Source organism: Zonotrichia albicollis, chromosome 11 (genome assembly GCF_047830755.1).
Source record: "Zonotrichia albicollis isolate bZonAlb1 chromosome 11, bZonAlb1.hap1, whole genome shotgun sequence".
Lineage (NCBI taxonomy): Eukaryota > Metazoa > Chordata > Aves > Passeriformes > Passerellidae > Zonotrichia > Zonotrichia albicollis.
Genome location: NC_133829.1, coordinates 12,845,907 through 12,868,542, shown reverse-complemented (window position 1 = coordinate 12,868,542; position 22,636 = coordinate 12,845,907). Strand labels below are relative to the sequence as shown.

Below are 22,636 nucleotides of genomic sequence, written 5' to 3'. Positions count from 1 at the left end.
GAGTTCAGCAGTTGAGTTATTCAGCTGTGAAGTGCAGACTTTATTTTCATTCTTGGGATGGTTATTTTACACTGTAACTGCAAATGAATTATGCTGTCTAAATAAGTTAACATAACACAAGATTGTAGGATGGCTGGGATTTGTCTAGTCAAAGCAGAACAGATTTCTGTGGCATGGAGATTTTGTGTTCCCAGTTATTCATCTCTGATTCAGTGAAATAAAAATGAGGCAGCACTGGTGTTTGAGAGCTGCCATTATTAGCATTCTTCTGGTAAGACAGCTTTGAATCTGAGCAGAAAGAAAGCAGAATGGAGGGGATGGCCAGGTACCCTTCACACAGCTGCTGCCCATGGAGGGGGATGTGGCCTTCTGTACACTGCTGTGAATTGAGCTGGATGTTTGGGACAGGGGTAGAACTGTGGGTTAGACAAATTTGGAGTGCTGAGTTATGATTTTCTCACATGCTGTTGTGACCTGTACAGGTGATAGCACAGTGGGATCTGTTTGTGGACACGTTTTGCAGTGCGTTAGGGAGTGGCTGTTGGCCAGGCTGTGGCTGCAGGGAGCTGGCAGCTGTGGCTGCTGCACTGAGGGTGGGCTTTGGGCAGAGTCACAGTGCTCTGCATTGCTGGGCTGCTCCTGAGAAAGGACTTGCTAATTTTGTGTAGGAGGGTAGGGAGGTGACAATGTCTTTTCTTGACCTCTTTGCTATTGCTGAGATGGAAGGTCCAGCATCAGATGAAGTGGATCAGAGAGCTCATGCATTCCCACCTGTGTGTTTAACCATGCACTCAGCTAGCCCATTAACTTGGTTTTTTAGCTAAAATTGTAATCTGTCTTAAGCAATACTCCTGATGTTTTTCTTCTTGTAGAGCCTGGGCAAACTGAAATGTTTTTCTTGTTCTTCACAATATAAGAAATGAAAGTGGTTCTGTCACACCAGAGAAAATTGTCACATAATAAACCTGTATATCTATCTATAAAACCTAACCAACCCAAAACCCCAAATAACTTTGCATTTTCTTTCCTGAGATTTCACTTAGATTATAGTAAATTACTTGTAAATGAGAGGGGAATTTCTGAAAATCACATCAAATCAAAGTTGTGATATTTACATAGTCGAAAGGAAAAAAGATACAATGTGTTTAAAAAAGAAAAAAGACACACAGTGTTTAACAGTTTAACAAAGGAGTTATTTTTGGAAGCCTTTATAAAAGAAACATAACTTTGTAACATGATTATAGAATGTATCTTATGCACTTCTTTTTGAGGTATCTAATCTTCATTAAGTACAGGCTCTGTAAAAACAAAAGCGTACATGTTTGCTTGAGTCCTGAAATGAGACATCCAGGGAAACTGATCTGGAAGTGTTGCTGCTACTGTAATTTCACACCTGCTGTTGCAAAAATAACTATCTCTGTTTACAAAAACAGCTCAACTTATTTATGGATCAGAGTGACTTAGGATTTTTTCAGTTATGTTTTGCATGTTTCTAGTTTGCTAATAGCCTTACTGGTGTCTCATCAGTGTTTTCAAACCAAAATTACAATATAAAGATTAAACATTTGGAATTGTCAAGCATATTGCTTGACTTTAGTACCCTGCAGTCTCCTGGCATTGTTTATTTGCAGTTCCTGTTGTTGCAGCTCTGGTGTTGTTGCTGCCTGGCAGCTGACCAGTAGCGAAGGCTCCTTTCTGGATTAAAGATAGAAATCCAATCTAGAGTTTGTATAAATATTTGTTTTTGAGGTGTCAGAGATGTACTATATGAGCAGCCTTTCAAAATTTCTCACAGGAGTTGAGATGGAGTGAAGTTATGCATGGTTTTTCCTGGTAGTAGTATTTATTGCAGCTCATGTTGATATGCTTGAAAGTTCTATTTTTGGGAGGGTGTGTGTATTTGCATACAGTAGATGGGAACAAGAATTAGATCCCATATTCTAAACCTCCTCTGTTTCTCTAAATTCCATTTAATAAACAGATCTAATAAAGACAATAAAAATAGTTATTTAAAATACTCAGTGTAGTTGTTAATTAATGCCTAAATTGCTGTCATTTTTCCCCTTTAGAATTGTCCTTGTCTAACTTTTTTTAACCTTGGTCATGTTAGTTACACACTAACACTTGTTTCACTCTAGTTAATTAGTTGGTATTTCACCTGCTTTTCTTAGCTCAAAGTCGTCTTCAGTTTTAAAGGCTCACTTTTTCTGCTTCTATTTTTATTACTAACATTCTGTTTTCTTTGTAACCTTTTCTTCCTACTTTACTATTGGAAACCCCAGTAACTGTGATGTCCATTTAAACTCTTCACCTTCAGGGTTCTGACATAGAGACAGTGACCTTGGAAAATGGAAGCACAAATGACAACCCTGAGTTTGTTTCAGAAGAATATGTTTCCTTGCAAGAAGAGGAGCAGGCAATTGATGTGCAAGGTAAGATATTAAAAGAGGAGCAGTTACATAAAATAGATCAATATTTGTTGCAGCATTGGCACAAAATTGGTATTTTCAATAGATTTTTATGTGCTTTGTGGACATCTGTCAGGGTATTTGCTTCACCAGCGTTATGGAAAATGATCAGTCATCAACTTTATAAAAGTATTTTTTCCTGAAATGTGTGAAATTAGTAGAATGTTTTTCATTTTGTCCATACTTTAGATGTGTTATAGAATAGTGTGCACTGGTGTTGCTGTAAGATCATTTATAGAAGTGTTATTGATAAAAGAATTGTTCCCTAGTAATGTCATAGATCAAATAAGAATGATTTGGAAGGAACCATCAATGCTTGTACTCCTAAAAAATAACTTTATGACATTGTATTTTAATATTATATGGGTGTGGGCATAATGTGTGGTTGCTGCTTTTAATCCCATGTTTGTTTGCTTGTTTATTTCCTCTTTTCATTTTATAGCTCAGTGCAACAATGATGAAGAGATCCCAGCAGTAGATAACACACTATCTGGTTTTGAGGAAACTCAGACAGTTCCAGAGGTAAATTACATTAACAGACTACATTACTTAGAAGCTTCTCTAAGCCCCATCTGTCAATGGCAAGAAATGTTTTGAAGGCATTAAAATAGAGACACAAATTTTTCCTTTCCTGAAGTTCCAACAATTTTTGTTTGTTTGTTTTAATTACTTCATGTTTCTTTTGTGTCTGAATAATTCTCACACTGTCCCTTTCCCTAGGAAAATAAAGAAAAAGTTCCTGATGATGGCTCCTGCATTGGAACTATTAGTGATGATTCTGACATTGTTACACTTGAAGCTCCAAAAGCAGAAGAAACTCAGAGTCAGGAGGAAGCTCCTGCTGATGGTGAAGAAGCTCAGAGTTCAGAGGATTTTAACATGGGTTCCTCCTCTAGCAGTCAGTATGCATTTTCCCATGTAGAAACTGGTAAGAGCAATAGAGTCCTAAGCAATTGTGTGCAAAAATGTCACCAGGGAAAAAAACAAATCCAGTCTTTGGTTAGGGAGCCTTCTTTTTATGGAGAGAGGAAAAAAATAATGGTTTTGTTGAGTAAATATCCAAGTATTAGAGTTTTTCTAAACTCTAGGTGCCCTCTTCAATTTTGTCTAAATGTATGTCTGCAATTTTTTAATTGAAAGCAATCTTTTTCATTAATTGTTCACTGTTTGAAATGGAAAGTTAATTTGTAGCACATCTTGGAGAATGAAAATTACTTTTAGTTCACAGAATAATTGTAGGTTTTCTCTTGGCAATATTTTGGGCTTTATATAAGAGTTGGCATAAATACTAGAAGTGGGAGAGGATTTTTGGTGCCATGAGGATCAGGCAGTATGACTACAAAAGCTTTGCACCACCCTCATAGCTATGTAGTGTATATTTATATATTTAAGGTACTCCCAGTGCTTGACTGAAATAAGCAGTGCATTATAATCAGGAGGAAGAGGATGAATATTTATCCAATAAAGAACACAAAACCCCAACAAATCCAAACCAAAAACTTCCTGTTTTGTTGCTGTTCTCTAGTCTTCCTCTATAATTCCTTTTGGCTTCTTGTTTGTAATCTCTTCTGTTCTCTGTTTTCTATGACACCTGTGTATTGCTGATTTTTATCTTTCAAATTAAGTTTATTATACAAGCAGGATTTTACCTAAAATACTGTTTTATCTTAGAGTAGGATACAGCATCATTAAATGTTCATGTATCTGCATAGTATCCACTGGAAACAGAAAGTGACAGCTTAGTGTCTAATTATAATCAGTGAAGATTTGTAACAAAATTGTCACCTTCTTTAAGTCATCTGGGGAATCTGGCTTAATTTTTAAATTAAGATTTAGTTGACTTTGTTTTTTCTTTTAGGGATGAGTTCTAAAAGTGTCTTTTTTTCCTCCCTGTGTTTTTGTACACAAAAGTCAGTTGGCTGGAGAAGCTGTGGAAGATTCCTGATTGTGTAAGGGGATGGGGAAATGAGGTGAAAGAGCATGTATCTCGCAGTCTTCCTTTTCAAGGTGGTGTGATTACATTTGATCAGCTTGTGCAAAGCTGATTGCTTAAGGCTTGCATGGAGTGTTCTTACAATTTTTGATAGCAACCTGACTTGGTCTTGTCATAGTCATACTCTAGACAGATGCTGAAAGCCAATCCTCACTGAAGAACTTGGCTAAGCTCTCGGTGTCTTATGTGCTTCTTTAAAAAGATGTTAACCTTGCATGTAGGTTTGGAGCAGACATCAGTAAGGTTTGTAATGCATTTCAGTGTGTGTGCTTGATTGTTTCAGTGGATAGTTCTTGTTGGATTCCAAGCCTACCTGTGACTGGCAAAAAGAATTTCTTCCTTCTAACATAAGCTGATTACAGCATGGCCTTTAGTGCTGGGCATTCAGCTGATCAAGTATTGCAGAAAATGGCAGGAGTACTTTTGCAAGTGTTTTAAATGCTGAAGTTTTAGAGGTGACAAAAAGTGGCAACAGAGATCTTTGCCATCCACTTCCTGTTGAGTGTTCTTTTGTGTTGGAAAAGGATGAGCCTCAGATTCTTCCTAATGTAGATACTAAAGCATTCTACAAGGATTTTCTGCCACTTCTTTTTGCAAACCAGTTCCTGTTTAGGTTGCCTTCATCATGCAAACAGAAATGTTTTACTATTGCTTCATGAATGAAGTTCAGCCAGCAGAAATACCCATATGCTACAGTGAACTGTATCTGTGCTGTGTCTGTGCAGAAATGTCAACTGACTTAATCTGATTGCTGGTATAGATCAGACACTTCAAAATCACAGTAGAAACTAGGATTTTGGGCTGCTATTGTGGTCACACTTGGTTTTATTTGTAGTCCTTTCTATCCTGGTACTATTAGAACACAGCTTTGTACTGAATTCTTACAGCAGCTGTAAGGCAGTGTCGTTCTTGCCTGAAAGTGTAATTGCTGTTGACAACTTGGCTGTAAGTGCTTATGAATGGCTTTAAGTATCTTACAGCATTTTTCTTTCTGATTGTCTCTTTTTTCCTCTTTTCTTATTCTTTGCTGTCCAGTGTGTATCAAAGAATTTTCTCATTTGGCTGGAAGCTGCTCTTGTTCCTTAACTACTTTTGTACTCCATGTGTGTAACCTTCTTTGGTTGTTGAAAAACCCTACAAAACCCCACAGATGAGCAAGAAAAACAGCTCTTACTAAGTTTGTCCTGTATATTTCTCTATAATGTCTGAATTGCATTCTAGGAATGCATTCTGAATGTTTGCCTTTGTTTTCCAGGATTGGGAAGTATGCATCTGCTTAAATGACTGGGTCTAAAATGGTGTCCTTCTCTACTAAGCTATTTAAGTGAAATTCATTTAAGTGTCTGCATGTCCAAGTCACTGTTTAAGTCTGGTTTGACTGATTTACTAACATGGAGCTTTTTATTAAGGGAGGAAGTTGTCTTTCATAATCTGTCATGTTGCTTGTCCATGGACTTAGAAATTAGAAGTGTTCCAGATACTAATTGATAATCTTTTCTGGGCTTGATGCAATCACCTCTATCAAGTTGTAATTTATTTTAAGTGAAGAATCTTAAGTGGTAATGCATTTTATAGATAATAGCTAGCACTGCTTGGCATTCTTGTCTGTTCAGTGGTGTGTGCGTGGCTTTGCTCAAACAAATGATTTTTCAGTTGTGAACTGTTCAAGGACAGACTTCCTATATTTGTATTTTTACATTCTGAGTAATGATGTCTGATAAGAGAATGAACAGCCATATTTTAGGGGGGCATTAGCATTGTGTGACTGTGAGCAGCAAAATTAGTGTCCAAACAGGAGCACTTTTTCATGTCTAGAGAATTCACTGATCTCATTGAATTTATTCCAGACATGTGAATTAGGTACAGAATGTAGATACTTGAAAGCTATTTTCCACCCTACTACTGCTTCCCCTTGCACGTGAAAGTTACACTTTTAAAGGAGGGAGATTAAATAATAATTACTTATATACTGCATTATAGAAATCTATTTACAGTATATGCAGCAAACATTTGTACAAATAGGAACAAGCAATTACAGCTCTGTTGTTATTTTCCTGGTTAGAATATGGCCCTTTGGGCCATTAGAACATGAACATACAAATGGTATAATAAATATAATCTTGAAAAAAATCTATAAAAGGTATTTTTTAAGGTTGGAATTTGTTTCTTATTGCAAATCTTGTCCAATTTTACCAAAACTTCAGTCCTGTAATAGAAGAGTGTTGGGAAAGAACAAACAGAAAAGCACTTAAATGGATTTTTTCCTGTGCTGTAGTGGTTGAAAATGGCTTTTTTGAAAGGTGGGTAAAGATGTTAACAGATAGTATATAGTAGATATTAAAAGAAAACAAAATTGCATATTTAAATAAATTTATGTATTGATTTTGAATATTTCTAATAGCTACATTAATAGAACTGTAATGGAATTTTTTCTGCAGTTGCATGCAGATCACAGAATGAAATTTTTTGAGGGGATGTAACAAAACCATGTCTTTCTTCTAGGAGGCCTTCTTTTAGCAGACCTTTATATTGCTCTTTCATTTTGAAGTATTTCCGTTTTAATAGCTGCAAGAGAAGGAAAACTGAAATCTTTGTCTTTTTACTTCACAAGAATTTGCAGGGGCAGTACATGTAGATGCTTTAGGAGGCAGGGTTGACTGAAACACTTTGTAATGGGTGAATGATAAGGTATGGGGAAGTGCTATACAGCTTTTTAGTGATGATTTCTTGATTCTCTATAATTTAGTTTTAAAAAATTAATTTTTAACTTTGAAGAGTGCACATTGTTTGCATAATTTCCAGCACAAACGATATCAGTTTTGTTTTGTTAATGTTCTCAAAGATAAACCGCAGATCTATTCTGCATAAATATCACGGATCTCGATGTTCAGCTTGCTCTTTACCCCAGTACTGAATGCATTTTAACCACGGCTGTGTGCTGCTTTTCAGTGTTCCCCTCGCAGGCCAGCCCCGAGGAGTCGAGCAGCGACGAGAGCAGCAGCCCGGGCAGCCCGGCCGTGCGCAAGCGGCGCCCGCGGCGCCGGGGGGTGTCGGGCTCCGAGCCCGAGGGGGCGGCACCGGCACCGGCCGAGCCCGAGGCGGAGCCGGCCCGGGACGAGCAGCAGCAGCAGCGGCAGTTCGGCAGCGGCCTCAACAGGTGCATCGTCCTGGCGCTGGTGATCGCCATCAGCATGGGCTTCGGGCACTTCTACGGTGAGTTGAGGAGGGCAGGACACAGAGTGCACACCTTGTGTAGCAAAAATGCTGTTTTATTGTGACTCCCATGTTTTGTCTTGTTCTCTGCTAACGACCTAAGCCGCTGCAGCTGTAGCGGTAATACAGGGAGGTTCTTCAGCAGTGCAACTGTATGCAATATACACTACTTTGTACAGTAATGGGGTAAATAGTGATTTTTTCTGAGTAGCTCTAGTTTTATATGAAAATATACCTTTCTAAAAAGGCACGTGATTCAGTTGGAGATGGGGATATCATTCACTTTGGATTCAGTGTTGACTGATTGTTAGGGATTTCAATTTTGGCACTTCTTGAGATCTGTATTAATTTTCATCGATCCCATTTATTTTATTCTTAGGTAAACCTGAAGGTAAGAGCCTTGAGTTGATGTACTGTGGATGCTGTGCTTGCACTCAGAGTAACTTTTTAAACTGTGTGTGTGTGTACACACATATCCATATATGTATGCATACTTACACTGGGAAAATAAAACAAGAAATCAAGTCTCAGGAGTTGCAGATGTGTGTGGGGTTATAGGAACAACTAATCCAATCATACGCATTTTATGTAGTAGTAACTGGTGTGAAAGCTGTTTGATGAGCATTGGCATGCTAGAGGCATAGAGGAGCACAGTGACCACAGCAGTCTGTGATAGTGCTTGTGGGGGAACATGAGATCTCAGCTGGTAATCACTTCATTGTGTTTAGTTTGGTGTTAATGATAAATACTATCTTTTTAAAGAACTTGGAGATCTGTGGATGAAAAATACACTTTGAATGTGGACTCAGGGCAATGCAGTTTTTAAGGAATTCACTTGTTCATTCATTGAATCTGTACTTCTAAATAAAAATTGCCATAATTGATGACAGTGATGGCTGCAATTTTCAGCAGAAGGAAGGCAACTCTGTGTGGCTTCAGTTTTTGCTTCTTCAAGTGAAAGTTCTTCATGGTTATGTGATAACTTATCTTTCTACCACTAGAAAGGAAGTGAAGTTCTGCTTCCATCTTCCTGTTTTTAGGTTGTTTTTTCTTTTCCAACACAAACTTGCAGGGAGAATCCATCTCCCTAGAGGACTACTTTGTAATTTTGTGGTTCAGCTTGGAATGAATGTTTCCCACAGCACTCTTCTACTGTTAGGCTAATTGTCATGTAAGAGGATTGGAAGTGTTACTTCTTTTAAAACTACTTTCCTTTTTTTGAGTCAATTTCAGGATAGTATTTTCTTTTTAGCTAGAGCTCTAGGACCCCCTTAAGACTTTCAGAGATGCAGAAAGCAACTAGATTAGATTAATTAGATTAATTTATATATTTTAATCAACTGTATCCTAAGCAGTATTAAACTGAGTTAATGATGCTCTAGGAAGGAGAACTGAATGAAGGCAAACTTTTCAGGTAACAGGTGAAGCTTAAATCAGGTAGAAGGTCCTTGCCAGAAAAATGTCTCCTTATGGACATTCAGATTAATTTTTTTCTTTAACCAGAAACTGCAAGGGAGACTATAGCTATAATGCCAGGGATTTGGATTGGTTACTTAAAGAATCTGAAGGAAACTGTGACTTCAGAGTACCAGCTGGAAACACAAACCAATTACTGAGGAATGGCACTTCAATATGTTCATTTTTAGTGTTGCTAAATGTCATTTTTGCTTACTGTACTTAAATTAGGATTTTTTTATAAGGAGAAAAAGAGAGCTTTAAGTGTTTTCTGTAATTCAAGTTCTACCCAACATAAACCCTTTATGCTAAATGATGATTTTTCAGATGCAGGCTTTAGATTGTTAGGATTGATGGACTTCCTCAAATGCATCTATAGAAGATAAATATTAAAACCAAATTTACTGTCAGTATACTTGAATTCATTTATGAAAGGATCTGTGCTCTCAAGAAGTGTTTACTAGGACTCTGCAGACTTAAAATCATTGCTGTAAAAATGTTGCCTTTGCTTGAAGGCAAATGTTGCCATTGCTGAATTGAACTATTACAGTTCAACTTGGTTTAATAGAGCAGTCTTTTTTAAGGTCACACTTCACAATAGATAAAAAAGAAGAGAGCACAAAACATTCATCAGTGTAAGTGTACTTAGAGTATTTCTTCTGTTTACAGTATGTCTCCCCCTGCCTTTAAATACAGAAATAGATCTCTGATTATGGTGCAGTGGTTTTGAAAGAAATACCTAAAAATTGCTGTTGCCTTCTTCTCTAGAGTCAATTCAAGAGACTCTAAAAAGCAAATATATAAAAACTACATCAGTGTTAGGATTTAGAGAAGATATGTTAGGTGAGGAAGTACCAGTCAAAAAGCTGTTCTTGACAAAGAAAATTTGGTGGCTGGTACAGCAAAGATACTTTTTCTGAAAGCCAGGATGTCTCAGCCTTTGTCTGGCAGTTGAAAAACAGGACACGTGCTTACTCTGCAGCCTCTGCTTATGGATAAGAAGGACAAGACAGGGCCTGAAATACTTGCTGCTTTGTGAGCAGTGTGTAATAATTGTATTTCTGCATGAAAATTTAAACACTGTGCTAATATCCTCTCATTCATGTAATTCAATTAACAGTCAAGGTTGGAGTTCTGAAGTGGATAATGCATGGACCAATAGTCTCCCTTTTATCCTGGTTGACTTGCATGTTTCTAAAAAACTTACAGAGAAGTCACAAATATTCTTTCCTGCATAACTTGTTGTTTTGGATCTAATTTATTTCTATGTAGTGTTCCAAAATTCCTTTATTTGTTATAAATGAAAAACCAGTGTAGAAGCCGATTTTTGGGTCTGAGAAATGGTTTACTCTAACTGCTTACTCTAAGTCAGTCTGTCAAAAGAAACTTTTTTATCTTTGTAGGTACAGTGCAGATCCAGAAACGGCAGCAGCTGGTGACAAAGACACGTGAATTAAAGGATCTGAAAGATGACCTTTACCAGTGCCAACAAGAGCAAGGAGATCAAGTGCACCACAAAGGGGGGGTAGGTGTGAGCTTAGCTGGAAGTCATTGCATAATTCTGTCATTGTGTGTGTGTTTTACACAAAGTGAAACGAATTTCTCACACAAATCCATTTAATTTTTGTCTTTAGCAAGTTCTTTCAGAGAACTTTCCCCTGAATTCTTGACAAATGTTTATGTTGATTGAATTTGCTCTCGGAATGTGGTTAAACATACTGGGTTCTATGTCTGTGGTCTAGGAGTTATCTGGACACAGAGACTATTTCCCTGTGACACAGTGCCAGGTTGTCATCAATGAGGACAACTGAAGTAGAAAATGCTTGTAAAAACATGTTGAACGTACAGATTTTGTGATTGTGCTTTCTAAATTATCAATAAGTATTAATTTTTTGAATACTTAAACCATACTTCTGTTTTTTTGCTGCTGCATCATCCAGAGAGATGATTAGGGAGTGGGTATTTTTTTTAGATTTTCTTTTATGTGTCTATTAGCAGCATTTGTACATAATTCAGTATGTTCTAGAGCTTGTCAATGATGCCAACAGACTGGGGAGCTCCTTTTGTGTTAGTATATAGTTACACAAACAGATATTTTCAGATTTGATTAAAAATCAGTTTGTGAATTTCTGCCCCAACAGCTAAATGCCTTTGCTTCTGCTAATTTTTTTGGTAATCTGTAAATCCAGTTTGCTGAACATAAATCAACAGCAAAGATGCACATTTTGATTTCCTTTGAAGATGTTATGAGTTAAGAGTTCATGCACCCAGCTGACTATTCTTTGTCTAGTTAAACCAATACAAGTGAGGGGTGGTGACCTCTGGCTGGCTGGGAGAGTTTCTCACATGGTCTTTGTTGCCAAGAAAGTGTGTGATAAACAAACCCAGCTGGGATAAACAAACCAGCTCTATTTTTGCATCTTGGCTGTGCATGTTTCATTGCATCCAAAATGACAAGTAAGCTCTGTTTGGGCTACCTTGGTTTTTCATCTTTCTAGCTAAAGTTGTAACAATTCTCATTGTAGTATTTCTGCTTGTTTTCTTTTTGTTTCTTTTAGTCACTCAAGGGAGATCTTGACACGTGTTTGACCTTTACTGAGGTGGAGAAGAAATCCTTTGATTCTCAAAAAAAAAGTCTTGCTGCAGAAAATCAGCACCTAAGAGAATCTCTAGAGAAAGAAGAAAAAGCTTTGGCCTCACTTCAGGAAGAATTAAGGAAGCTAAGACAACAAATTAGAAACTTAGAAGATAAAGGTAGTAGCACTGAATCTATTGTAATAGAAAATCAGAAACTAAGGGAGCATTTGGAAGAGGAAAAGCAAAGGAACAGCAATTTTCTCAGGCAAAAGGAAACACTCTTTGCAGAGGCACAGATGCTAAGGCGAGAACTGGACAAGGAACGTCATGTTACAGAAGCTCTGAAGAAAGAACTGGAACAGTTAAGTTCTCGTCAAACACCTGAGAGTGCTGCTGCTGATGATGATGAGACATTAAGAGAAAATCAAGAAATAGAAACTCTGCGAGGAAGACTGGCAGAACTGGAAAAGAAGCTGAACTTTGAGCAGCAGCGCTCTGACTTATGGGAGAAGCTGTATGTTGAAGCAAAAGACCAATCTGAAAAACAAGAAATTTATGAAAGTGGACAGAAGAAAGGTTTTAAAGGGCAAAGTAAGAGTAGAAAGAAATCAAAGGAGACATTTTTTGGTTCAGTGAAAGAAACTTTTGATGCTATGAAAAATTCCACAAAAGAGTTTGTAAGACACCATAAAGAAAAGATTAAGCAGGCTAAAGAAGCAGTGAAAGAAAACTTGAAAAAATTCTCTGATTCTGTAAAGTCTACATTCAGACACTTCAAAGATACCACAAAAAACATCTTTGATGAAAAAGAGAAGTCATCAAGTGACAAAAGATATGAGGCAAACAAGAAAGCTCGAACTTTTTACCGAGACCATAACTCCTACGAGAATCTGAAGCACATGCATTACAGGGGACCTCACATGCCCAAAGAATCCAGAAATGGAAGGAAACATCATTTTACAACATATGAAAAAGATTCAGATTCCCAGAAATGTCTCAATGATCATTTGTGTAATAGAAAACATCAGTTTGCCCTAAAGGGCTGCTCTGGTATTTTTGAATGTGCTCATCAAGAATTCCTTAGTCTCTTTAACAGAGTTTCGGATCCCATCAGGGTGGATGAATTTAACCGGCTAATGAGAAAGTATTTGCAGCAAGTTGTGCATAACTTTCATCACTGGAGAGAACTAGAAAATTTCATCAATAAGTTTTTTCATAATGGATTGTTTATACATGACCAGATGCTGTTCACCGATTTTGTTAATGATGTCAAGGATTACCTGGAAGATATGAAGGAATACCAAAGTAATAATGAGAAGGTTTTTGAGGATTTGGACAAATATGTCTACAGATACTACTTCCATTATGATAATTCACCCCAGTATGGACCCAGGTTTGTTTCCATGTTTCCTGTACTTGATAACACAGAGAAGTGTTCTTTATAAAGACAAGCAATGTCCTTGTTGTAATGGATGGTCTTTGAGCAGGTATGTGTGTGTATGTGTATGTATGCATATACACACACACATATGCTAGAAGACTTTCTGAAGGACTTAGTGGAAATATTAGATTATGTTAAATAAAGTGGATCTGTAGAACCTTTGTGCTATGCACACACACAAAATTTATATAATCTGATGTTTCTGCTGGGTTCTTTAGAAAACTGGAGCTGCCAGTAGGATTTCTTTAGACCAAACAGCTCTGATTGCCCGTCTGATGGAATGAGGAACTGTCTTGGAGCATTTACTGGGGCTTCCTTGTTGTCCTTTGCTGAATGAGGTTTTTGAGTGTATTTAAGGTGTGTCTGAGTCATGTTCTGGCAGATACATTTCACTATTCTCCTGCAGATTTGTGTAATACTGGGTCAGTCTATGTCCAGAGCAGAGCTCATCACACAGCAGGCTTTAGTTCAGACCCTGACTGGGCTTTGTTCAGACTTGCTCCCAATGGCCCTTTGTGTCAATTGTTTCCTACATTCCTTTCCTGGATCTAAAGGTGTTCTCAGGGCTTTACAAATTTACACTTGTATTATTTACCATTTCATGTACTTTACTGCAGCTCAAGTCTGAACTATTAACTACTTTGGGGTTACTAAGTATTATGTAATGTAGCACTTGCTCCTATTGAAAGGTGAACCATGAGGGTGACAGTCCTATTATCAGCTACCCAGTTAATGTGCTTTTGGCAAACACATAAGTTTATGATTTTCTTTATAGTCCATCTTCCTAATTTATTAAATACCTAATTTGTGAGAATTTGTTTGCAGAAAATCAATTCCAAATTCTTTTACTGATACTGATATACAGAAGCTTGTGATACCAGCTGCATTTTTATTTTTAGAAAGCATTTCTTTTGTATATACCATCTTATTGATGATTTAAACAAAGAAATGCCTCCCCCACTTTTCTTACAAGTAGCTAAAGGACTACTTACTACTAATTTTGTTTTCAATGAACCTCAGCATGTTAAAAGCTGTACTTGAAAATGTATTTGTGTTATAAAATGCTTTTAGTAGTAATAAGCTTTTGTTTACTCCTTGCAGTCGACCTAAAAGACCTTTTACACAAACTGAAAATTCCAGACATGAAAAACAAGCTCAGAAGTACCAACACCGTAATAAAAGAGAAGGTAAATGGCATAAACATGGTCGCACTAATGGAAGACACATGGCAAATCTTGAAATAGAATTGGGGCAACTACCCTTTGATCCAAAATATTGAGTAATTTATTGTAAAAATTAAGATTAAAATTCACATGCTCTCTGGAAACTAATTGTTTTTCAACAAAGCAGCAAAATGCAATTTTTTTTCTGAATAATTTGATTTTTACACATTTTTGTTAACAGGCAGAAGTCAGGCTTTCTGATTTGCATATTCTGTACCGTTGCTTTAACTGTTCTTTGGAAGTAAAGATAGTTTGGGTGCCAGCAGTATTGTTGCAGAAACTAGGCATGCCATGACCTGTGTATAAAAAAAGCTTAATTGCATTCCATTAGTGTAGTTAAAGCTTGAGCCATGCATAATGTACCAACTACTAACTCCAATGTTTGATATACTAACTTCATCTCATCCTTCAAAAAATAGATCAACATTGTGGTAATGTATTTGTTAGTGTTCTGTAACCTTATATTTGCTTCCTGTCTTTGGGGGGGTTCAAGAGCCTGTTGAATTGTGAAGAATTTGCTGTGCTGCATTCTAATCAGCGTGCTGATTTAAACACTTGAAATGTCTTGCATATCTGCATATTGTAGAAGAAAAATAAAAGAGACATTGTGGGTAAAAGTCTTTTATTATAAAAGAAACTCAGCAGAGCTGTACAGTTCTATAAAAATGGTCCAGTCTTGTCTGTATTTTATTGCTTAAGTATTCATACGGTAATTTTGGTCTTCCCAATGATTTCTAGAGCTGTAAGGTAGGTCAGGAACCCCACCCTGCCCTAGTGCTACTGAAGCTGCCTCATGGCACTCCCCCGGTTTCAGACTCAGTGCTTTCTCCTTTCTGCAGTACGAGGTGTAAGCACAGCTACTGCTGTGCAAAACTGATCTCATTGGGTCTGAGCTCTGAGCCTGATCTTCAGGGATAATTCATTTCAGTTTTCCTCCTGTAGATGGAGATGTGGCTTCCAACTCGTCCTTGAGGTACATGAGTGTGAAAGATAGTGGCTGTTTTCTCATAGCCCTTTAAAGCTAGAAATGATGATATTTCCTGCAAATGAACATACATTAATTTACACAGTAAGAAAACACATCTGGGAGCATAAGAATAGTGTTTCAAAGTCTCTTGACAACCATCAGTTCAACTGTCCCTGGGAAGCTTTATCCTTTATTTTAGGAAAGCCTGCTAGAAAAAGAAGCACTTATCCTGTTTGATCCTGTCTGGAGCAGATATTCACCAGCCACCATTGTCTGAATTCATGGACTTCATTAAAGATTTGAGGGGTTAAAAGGTACTGTGACTGCAGGTGTTTTTAGTTTTCATTGTTGCTTACTTAAAAGTGCAGTTTCTGGGACTAGATGGCACATTTGTTTTAACATGACTTTGTGGCCTGTAGAATTTGCACAGAGGAGAGAGCATACATGAACATTAAATACAGAGCAGTGGAATGATATCAATAATCTTATTATGGGCTATAGGGGTCAATTTTAATATAAGCTATATTTTAAAAATTGTGAACCACAATTTTCAAATATTTTAACTATAACTCTTCTCTAACTTATTTTGTAACTTATCCTCAGAAGCACTTTGTTTCATCGTGATGTTACCATACCTGTTCTAGCACATTGAAGAGGATCAAGTGACTGGGTAATAATGTGTCATTGTGAAACTCCTTGTTCAGCCAGCCAAGTGGGTTAGAGTAAAACACATCTGCTTCATCAACGTAGCTCGCATTGCCACTTAGGTCTGGGGGACACTGAAGGAATCTCATTTTTAGAGGACAGTGAACATGACTAGGGAGAAAAACAAAAACACATTTCATGATAAACTGACCAGAATCAGAGGTTTGAAATGACTCATCACTTCAAATGACACCTCAACCAAAAGAAATATCAGTTAATTTTTTTTTCTTTAGAGTAGTATTTTTTTTCCCTTCAGTAATTCATATGAAAGCAAAGTAGAGCAAGCAGACTCAGCTCCAACTGCTGGGACTGTGCTGTTAGCAGTTAACAGAAAACACATTTATCATAATAAAAATACCATTTGCACATCAGTTTCTTAAAAAGGTACTTTTCCATATCAGCTTCACTAGTTATATCTGCTTTAACATTTTGTTTACTTGCCAGGATCTACTGAAAACCTTTTGCAGTGCCCTAAGTCAGTGTTGTAATGCCTAGCACCAGAAGTAAAATTAATACATTTTTATTGTAACAATTAGTGTTTAATTTTGCTAAAAATGTTATCATAATGAAGAAGTGTGACATACTTAGTGAAGTCATTAGACTTACTGCATATCCTCATACAAAGCTATTCCACAAAAATGAGTAAAGCTTAGATGCTGAATTTTATTCTGTGTTATAAGCATTTGGCTTATTTTCCCTATTCACTCTGTATTAACAGTATGAAAAATCAAAACTCTTCCTGTATACATTTATATATCTCAATTCATTAAGCCTTGGAAAAAAGAAATCTTGATTTCTGATTAAGAGTTTGGGTTTTAATGTAAGGCACTGTTGACACTTTTAATACCTGTAAAATGGGGTAGAGTGGCATGGCATCAGGATGAAGACAAAAGCTTGTGACTGCTGGGAGTGACTGCAGAGCTGCTGGATGTGACTCATAACATCCAGAGTGCCTCGCTGGTGAACCAAGCCTGTGTACAGGGCTGGGACTAAATTGGATAACAGCAGGAAACTTGCTGCAGTTTTCTTCCATGCTTTCAGGTATCTCAAAGAATATCCTATAGAAACATTGGAGTAAGTTTGGGAGATAAAAAATTAATACATTTTTTAAAGTAGCCTAATACAGTGGCAATACAATTTCAAAACCAGTGCTTTGTCTCTTTAAATTTAATTTCTTGTAGTGAAAACCAGTCCATTCAATAGTTTGGATGAATGATATATGGCAACTTACTGATGTGTTCTGATTCATGCAAGTCCACATTGAGCCAGAATAAATGGTAACTACATGTGCATGGCTGCGGTATTCTTTTTCTCCAAACTGCTGAAAACTACAGCATTATTTTATTGTTTTTAAATTTTGAGCTTCTGGCCTTGGAAAAGCATACTCCATTTTTTTTCCCCATCTCCAATCACTGCCCCTTTTCCCCACTTTGCTTGAAGGAGCTAATAATGGGAAAAGGCACACAGTTGTCATGTTTTTGCAAGAATACTTTTATCCATGCTAAGAATTCTTTATCTGTGCAACAGTCACTTGCTCTCCCTCATCTTTTTTCTTTCTCTTTTTGACTAGCTGTAAGAAAAGGCTAGGCTAATTCTAAGAATCCTTTATCAAATACATACATTGACCATTAACAGTCTCTCCTGGGGTAAAAATTATATCCAGGTAAGGTTGCAAGACATTTGAAACCAATGCTTACCACAAAAAATCATGCAGAATGGCAGTACTGGATAGATGAACCTGAATTCCTTATGGCTCAGTGTGCTGTAATAAAACACACAGTAGTACAGCAAGAAAGTTAAATGCTTCAGTTCTGTTGACAACATTAAAAAGTGTTTTAGAGCACAGGGAAGAACAGCACATGCATGTATTAAGAAGCTTTTTGGTACTGAAGCAGTTAAGAGTAAAAATCCAAATTATCACTTTTGAAGAACATAATAAGTACATTCAAACTAAGACTATTTGGTCAGTTTAAACCAAGCACTGTTAAAAATTCCTGGCTATTACAATTGAGTGGTCTGATTCTTTGATAACTAGATGTAATTTAACCAGTACTTCACCAATCTGTTTTCTGTAATAAGACACAATAAATAGTGTGGATAAAAAGCTAAGATTCAAGTGCCCATTTGTATCTAGCAAATTAACAGTCACCCCTGCTAATACAAAAATAAACAATTCCCCATGACAACTTTTTGGGCTTTTTTGGGGATTACTGCAATTCTCATATCTTGGGAATCAAAGGGATTCTTACGAAACTAAGGGAGGTAAAAAAAGTCCTAAAGCCAATAAAGCTACTTCCAGTTTTAAGCTGGAAAGAAGGAATTGCATTTCTGACATTGCTACTGTTTTGCTGTAGTCTATTACGACGATAGTATAAAAGTATTTATTGCTTAGTATTTATTTACTTGCTGTATTTTTTCATGTCTGAAAGTGTCTCTTCTGTTTAATCTACAGTTAATTCTGATGCTTTCTGAAAACTTATCTTTTCTTATACTTCTGAGCTTACAGTGAGAAATACAGCCCTATGGTAGCTAAGAGCTGTGTATAAAATTGGGAATGGAGTAAGTTTTAGAGGTCTAAGAATCTCTTAGAAGATTACATCTTTAATACATGTTCTTTACATGTTAAAGATGTTCTTTAGTACATCTTACTGGGAATGTATTAAAGAACCAAACAAAATGGTGTTTTCATTAACAGGCATCTAGTGAACTCAGTTTTCTAACTAGTTCTATTTTTGTTTAAACATCTGCTGGGTGATTGAGTGTTGGCTTTGGGATTTTTTTAAATTTCATTTAATGATGAATTATTTTATTCTTTAAAGGTCTAATCAATTCTAAAGATACATACTGGTGACAATACAAGAAGCAGGATTACACAAAATTCTAGAACCAGTTTTATAACTGATTGCATTTCTTGGAGTGTTTGAACAGTTTCTGTAAGTTTTCTATCACTTAACCTGAGTACTATGCTGCTTTGCTGTGGAGAGGACAGGAGCTTTGCCAAGGACACGAGCAGTGAGAGGCAGCAGTTGCCCTCAGCAGAGAGTACCTGTACACCAGCAGTGTCCAGAGCAGCGCCAGCAGAAGGATGCGGAACCTCCTTGGTGCCAGCGCGCAGCCGTGAACGAAGAACGGCAGATGGGGACCCAGCACAACTGGCAGACCCTGAGTGAAGTACCAGTGCCAGGGGTGAGAGCCATAAAATGTTCCCAAATTCTGCAGCACGTTGAATTTCAAGAAGTTCAGCTGAACCAGTACCCACTGGGAGATAGGGGGAGTTAAACACAAATCCAAAGTCAAACACAACAGCTACACAGTCATCACTGGCCCTATATAATACATTTTTACTCCTATTTCAGGTTGTTTGTTTTTTACTAAGACTCAGCAGGGATTTCCTATACTGAGCAATTAATCACAGATAATATTGATTGATAACTATTGAGGACTAAGCATACTGATTTTACGTAGCAGTCCATCACCTGAAATACCTGAGAATCAGTGTTCAAGGGTTTGAGGCTTAGGATATATTTAAAGATCATAGGCCAGATACTGTCACAGAAACAGGAGAAGTCAGAGAAATCTGAATATCCACCAATGCTAAAATACTAAAACCCAACCTTCTTCTTATAAGTCAAGTTTAAAACAGCTTACCTCACCAAAAAACACACGGTCAATTATTAAAGAGGTTCCTACTGTGACCAATCTGCAAAAATGGAAAGTTTGTTGCACTGATATTGCCTGAATTGCTTTTGTATCTTCTCCAGCTGTCAAAACTCTGATTCCTAGTATTTTTGAGGTTATCCATACTCATGGCCATTTTACAGTGGCCACTTGCCATCACCTGGTATCCTTGGCACAATCCCAGATTAAGCTGGAATGCTGCTCATGTCTCACCCTCATGAAATCTTTCCTGCTGCTTTTTGCAGCATATACAACAGTTTGAAGGAAATGTGCCCCTTCCTTAAACTTTTGCCAAAGGACTCTATTTGTTCTATTTACATGATATCAGGTTTTTTGGCTTGTCTGCCTTTGCAGTGGTAAAACCAATCTTAAGATGTAGCTGTGCACAGTCCCAGTTTAAATTGAAAAAGAACTTACCCGACTGGAATGCAGTTGTGTAGGATAAGGTCTGCTTTCCTCTGTTCTTGCAAAAAATGGCTGAAGACCAAAGGCATCCACGGGATAACAGCAGTGGGACGAATAATAATTGCAAGTGCAACCAAAGCTAAATACTTACAACTAGAAGGAAGAAACATAAAAAACCCAGCAGCTTATCAAAAGGTCTGGTCAATTCTTTTGCAGACAGTGACATTCATGTCTCTAACCAAAAGTTTTTCATACTGCAGGTAACTTTGACACTCTGAGTGCAGATATTCTCTCTTGCTTAGAAGGCTGGAACTCTAGAATTACTTTGTTACAATGGAGTTGCTAACTAGAGGTACCTACTTTAAAATAGTGAGTGATAAAGAAAATTGTGACCACCAATTCACCTATATCTGACCCCAAAAAGCTTTTGTTTTCTTTTCCTAAGTTACTGTATATTCCATGGTTTTAAAGTTTAAAATAAGTTTCCCATAAAGTCACGCTTTGCAAAAGGGAAGATGGGGATAGCTAATTTTACATGCAGCTATAACATAATCTCAAAAAATATTTAGTGGAAATATTAGAGTGTTCCTTCCATGAGACAGAACTCTTGCTACATCTAAGGCTTTGGTTGCCTTAGATGTTAAGAAAAAAGTTAGCATTTTAAACAATATTTGTAGATTGGTGTCATCCCAAACCAAAAATCATCAGTACTGTTAGGAGAAAGTTTCTCACCTGTTCCCCATCTTGGAGCCTTTTATCGGATAGTAGGAAAGAGCAAAAATGGTGAGAATAGTCTCCATGGTGTTTGTTAGAGTTCTGGTACAGGAATACCATGTAAACCAGGAACAGAGTTGGCAGAAGAACTGAAAATAATTATGAACACATTAAAACAAGTTCACCTAAATGAAGGTGGTAATTCTTCAAGGTGTGACGTATTATTTTGCACTCACTTATTTTACAATGCAAAACGAGTGTTTATTAACATGCATAATTTTTTAAAGGTTATGACTCACCACGAACTTTGCTGTTTCTGAATTTTCAAGGTGTTGCACTAATGAGTAAAGCTTCACATCAGCAAAAGCAGCCAGCACTGCCTGTGCAAGCCTAGGGACCCAGATCTGTGTAAGCAGAGAGAAAACTGTACTTGCAACAAACCAAGTTAAATTCCAAGTTTTAAGAGAGGACTGAATTAGTGAATGACTGTTCAAGTATGAAAATAGTGAATTGGTGAGTATTCTCTATAGCTTTTTATGATTTTAAAAATGAAATAGTAAGGGCCTTGGGTAAGGATAGTATTTCTACCAAAACAGAGAATGTCTGAAGTTCAACTGAAAGTGTTCAGAGATGGAAAGTAGAATTATCTGTTTTACATCTCCAATAGAAATCAAAAGGGGCTGTTGTTAGTTCTTGTGGGTTGAGTGCAAATATACATTGCTAAACACTTTGGAAAACTGAACTACTGTGCAATTATGATGTAGTGGCAAACACAATCAGTATGAAAATCCAAGAGATTGACAGAGACCTCTGCACTTGCAGGCATCAGTGTTGTGACTGGAAATCTATGATTGAGTTCTGCCCCCATGGGAAGTCAGTGGGATCTGTGTGTTCACACATCTCTAATTGCCAGACTCAAGGCTTTGCCTTTTACTTGGACAATGATAATGTGACAATGTGTTTAAATACAATACTTTAAAGTTGAATTTTAGTAGCAGATACACATTTTTTGATTATACTCACCAGCAGCTGAACATTATCCTTAGCCAGCAGCTGTAATGCTTTGTATATGCTTGCAAAGATCAGTGGGTATGAGTAGCCCCTTAAGTTACTTGTCCATTCCCAAGTCAGGTAACCATAATTATGAATATTAAGGACAGATCATAACCAACTGAAAGGAAAAGCTTTATCCGAGCCATTCGGATCGAGACCTTCTGTCCCTTGGGCCAAAGGGGTGGGGTGTGTGTTGCTGGTCAAGCCAACACCTTATTCCCGGCAAAGCCGTGCCCGAGCGCCCACCCGCCCAGGGCACCGCGGGGAGCGATGAGAGGGCGCGGGGGCCGCGGCAGGGGAAGGATATTTGAAGACCATGCGATGGGCCACCTCCAGCGACTGCCAGTACTCGTCCGGGACGAAGCTGGTCTGGACGAGGAAGCAATTGAGGGTCCGCAGCGCCAGGGCGAGCGCCAGCAGCGACGCGGGCGCGGCCGCACCTGCGGGGGCGAGGCTGGTCCGTCACGGGCCCCTCGGGAGCCGCCCCCCAGACCTGCCCCTGCCTCTCCCCGCCCGGCCCGGCCTCGCTTACCGGCGCCTCGCTGCGCTGCGGCCCCCCCGGCCGAGCTGTACAGCACCGACCGCCGCTTGCGGAGCCGCACCGCCTCCGGCATCCGCGCCCGCAGCTCCCCCGCCGCCTTCCCGCCGGGGCATGCGCGACCGCGGGAGGCGGGACAGCGCCGGTACTTCCGTCCGGTGCCGGCAGCCAGTGGGAAGCCGGGCTCTGCCGTGTCCCGCGTTCAG

The 22,636-nt window shown here is 38.1% G+C and overlaps 3 protein-coding genes across 9 annotated transcripts in view; 2 read left to right on the top strand and 1 right to left on the bottom strand.

Annotated features, from left to right (window-relative positions):
* CCPG1 (cell cycle progression 1) overlaps positions 1 to 17,101 on the top strand; it is a 23,101-nt gene extending 6,000 nt beyond the window's left edge. Inside the window, exons 2-11 of one of the 5 annotated variants that reach the window (XM_074549377.1) lie at positions 2,318 to 2,432; positions 2,911 to 2,990; positions 3,189 to 3,396; positions 4,380 to 4,475; positions 7,411 to 7,674; positions 8,054 to 8,065; positions 10,533 to 10,654; positions 11,688 to 13,099; positions 14,249 to 14,334; positions 15,537 to 17,101. In XM_074549377.1, the coding sequence (XP_074405478.1) occupies positions 2,318 to 2,432; positions 2,911 to 2,990; positions 3,189 to 3,396; positions 4,380 to 4,475; positions 7,411 to 7,674; positions 8,054 to 8,065; positions 10,533 to 10,654; positions 11,688 to 13,099; positions 14,249 to 14,334; positions 15,537 to 15,574 (2,433 nt within the window). In that variant the 3' untranslated portion in view covers positions 15,575 to 17,101. Of the gene's footprint in view, positions 1 to 2,317; positions 2,433 to 2,910; positions 2,991 to 3,188; positions 3,397 to 4,379; positions 4,476 to 7,410; positions 7,675 to 8,053; positions 8,066 to 10,532; positions 10,655 to 11,687; positions 13,100 to 14,248; positions 14,988 to 15,536 lie in introns of those variants that run through there. The other 4 variants (XM_074549380.1, XM_074549378.1, XM_074549376.1 and 1 more) reach the window with 4 other exon arrangements.
* PIGB (phosphatidylinositol glycan anchor biosynthesis class B) lies at positions 14,539 to 22,549 on the bottom strand. Its single transcript, XM_074549381.1, has 12 exons — positions 22,425 to 22,549; positions 22,202 to 22,332; positions 21,863 to 21,982; positions 21,139 to 21,243; positions 20,858 to 20,988; positions 20,138 to 20,278; positions 19,691 to 19,742; positions 19,089 to 19,300; positions 17,740 to 17,804; positions 16,890 to 17,100; positions 15,973 to 16,153; positions 14,539 to 15,410 (listed from the first exon to the last, which is right to left on the bottom strand). The coding sequence occupies exons 1-12, from the start codon at positions 22,504 to 22,506 to the stop codon at positions 15,279 to 15,281; spliced, it is 1,563 nt and encodes a 520-aa protein (XP_074405482.1). The 5' UTR covers positions 22,507 to 22,549; the 3' UTR covers positions 14,539 to 15,278.
* RAB27A (RAB27A, member RAS oncogene family) overlaps positions 22,526 to 22,636 on the top strand; it is a 32,266-nt gene continuing 32,155 nt past the window's right edge. For 2 of the 3 annotated variants that reach the window (XM_026793913.2, XM_074549383.1), the window contains exon 1: positions 22,526 to 22,636. The gene's annotated coding sequence lies outside the window, so the exon portion shown is untranslated. The other variant, XM_074549384.1, reaches the window with a different exon arrangement.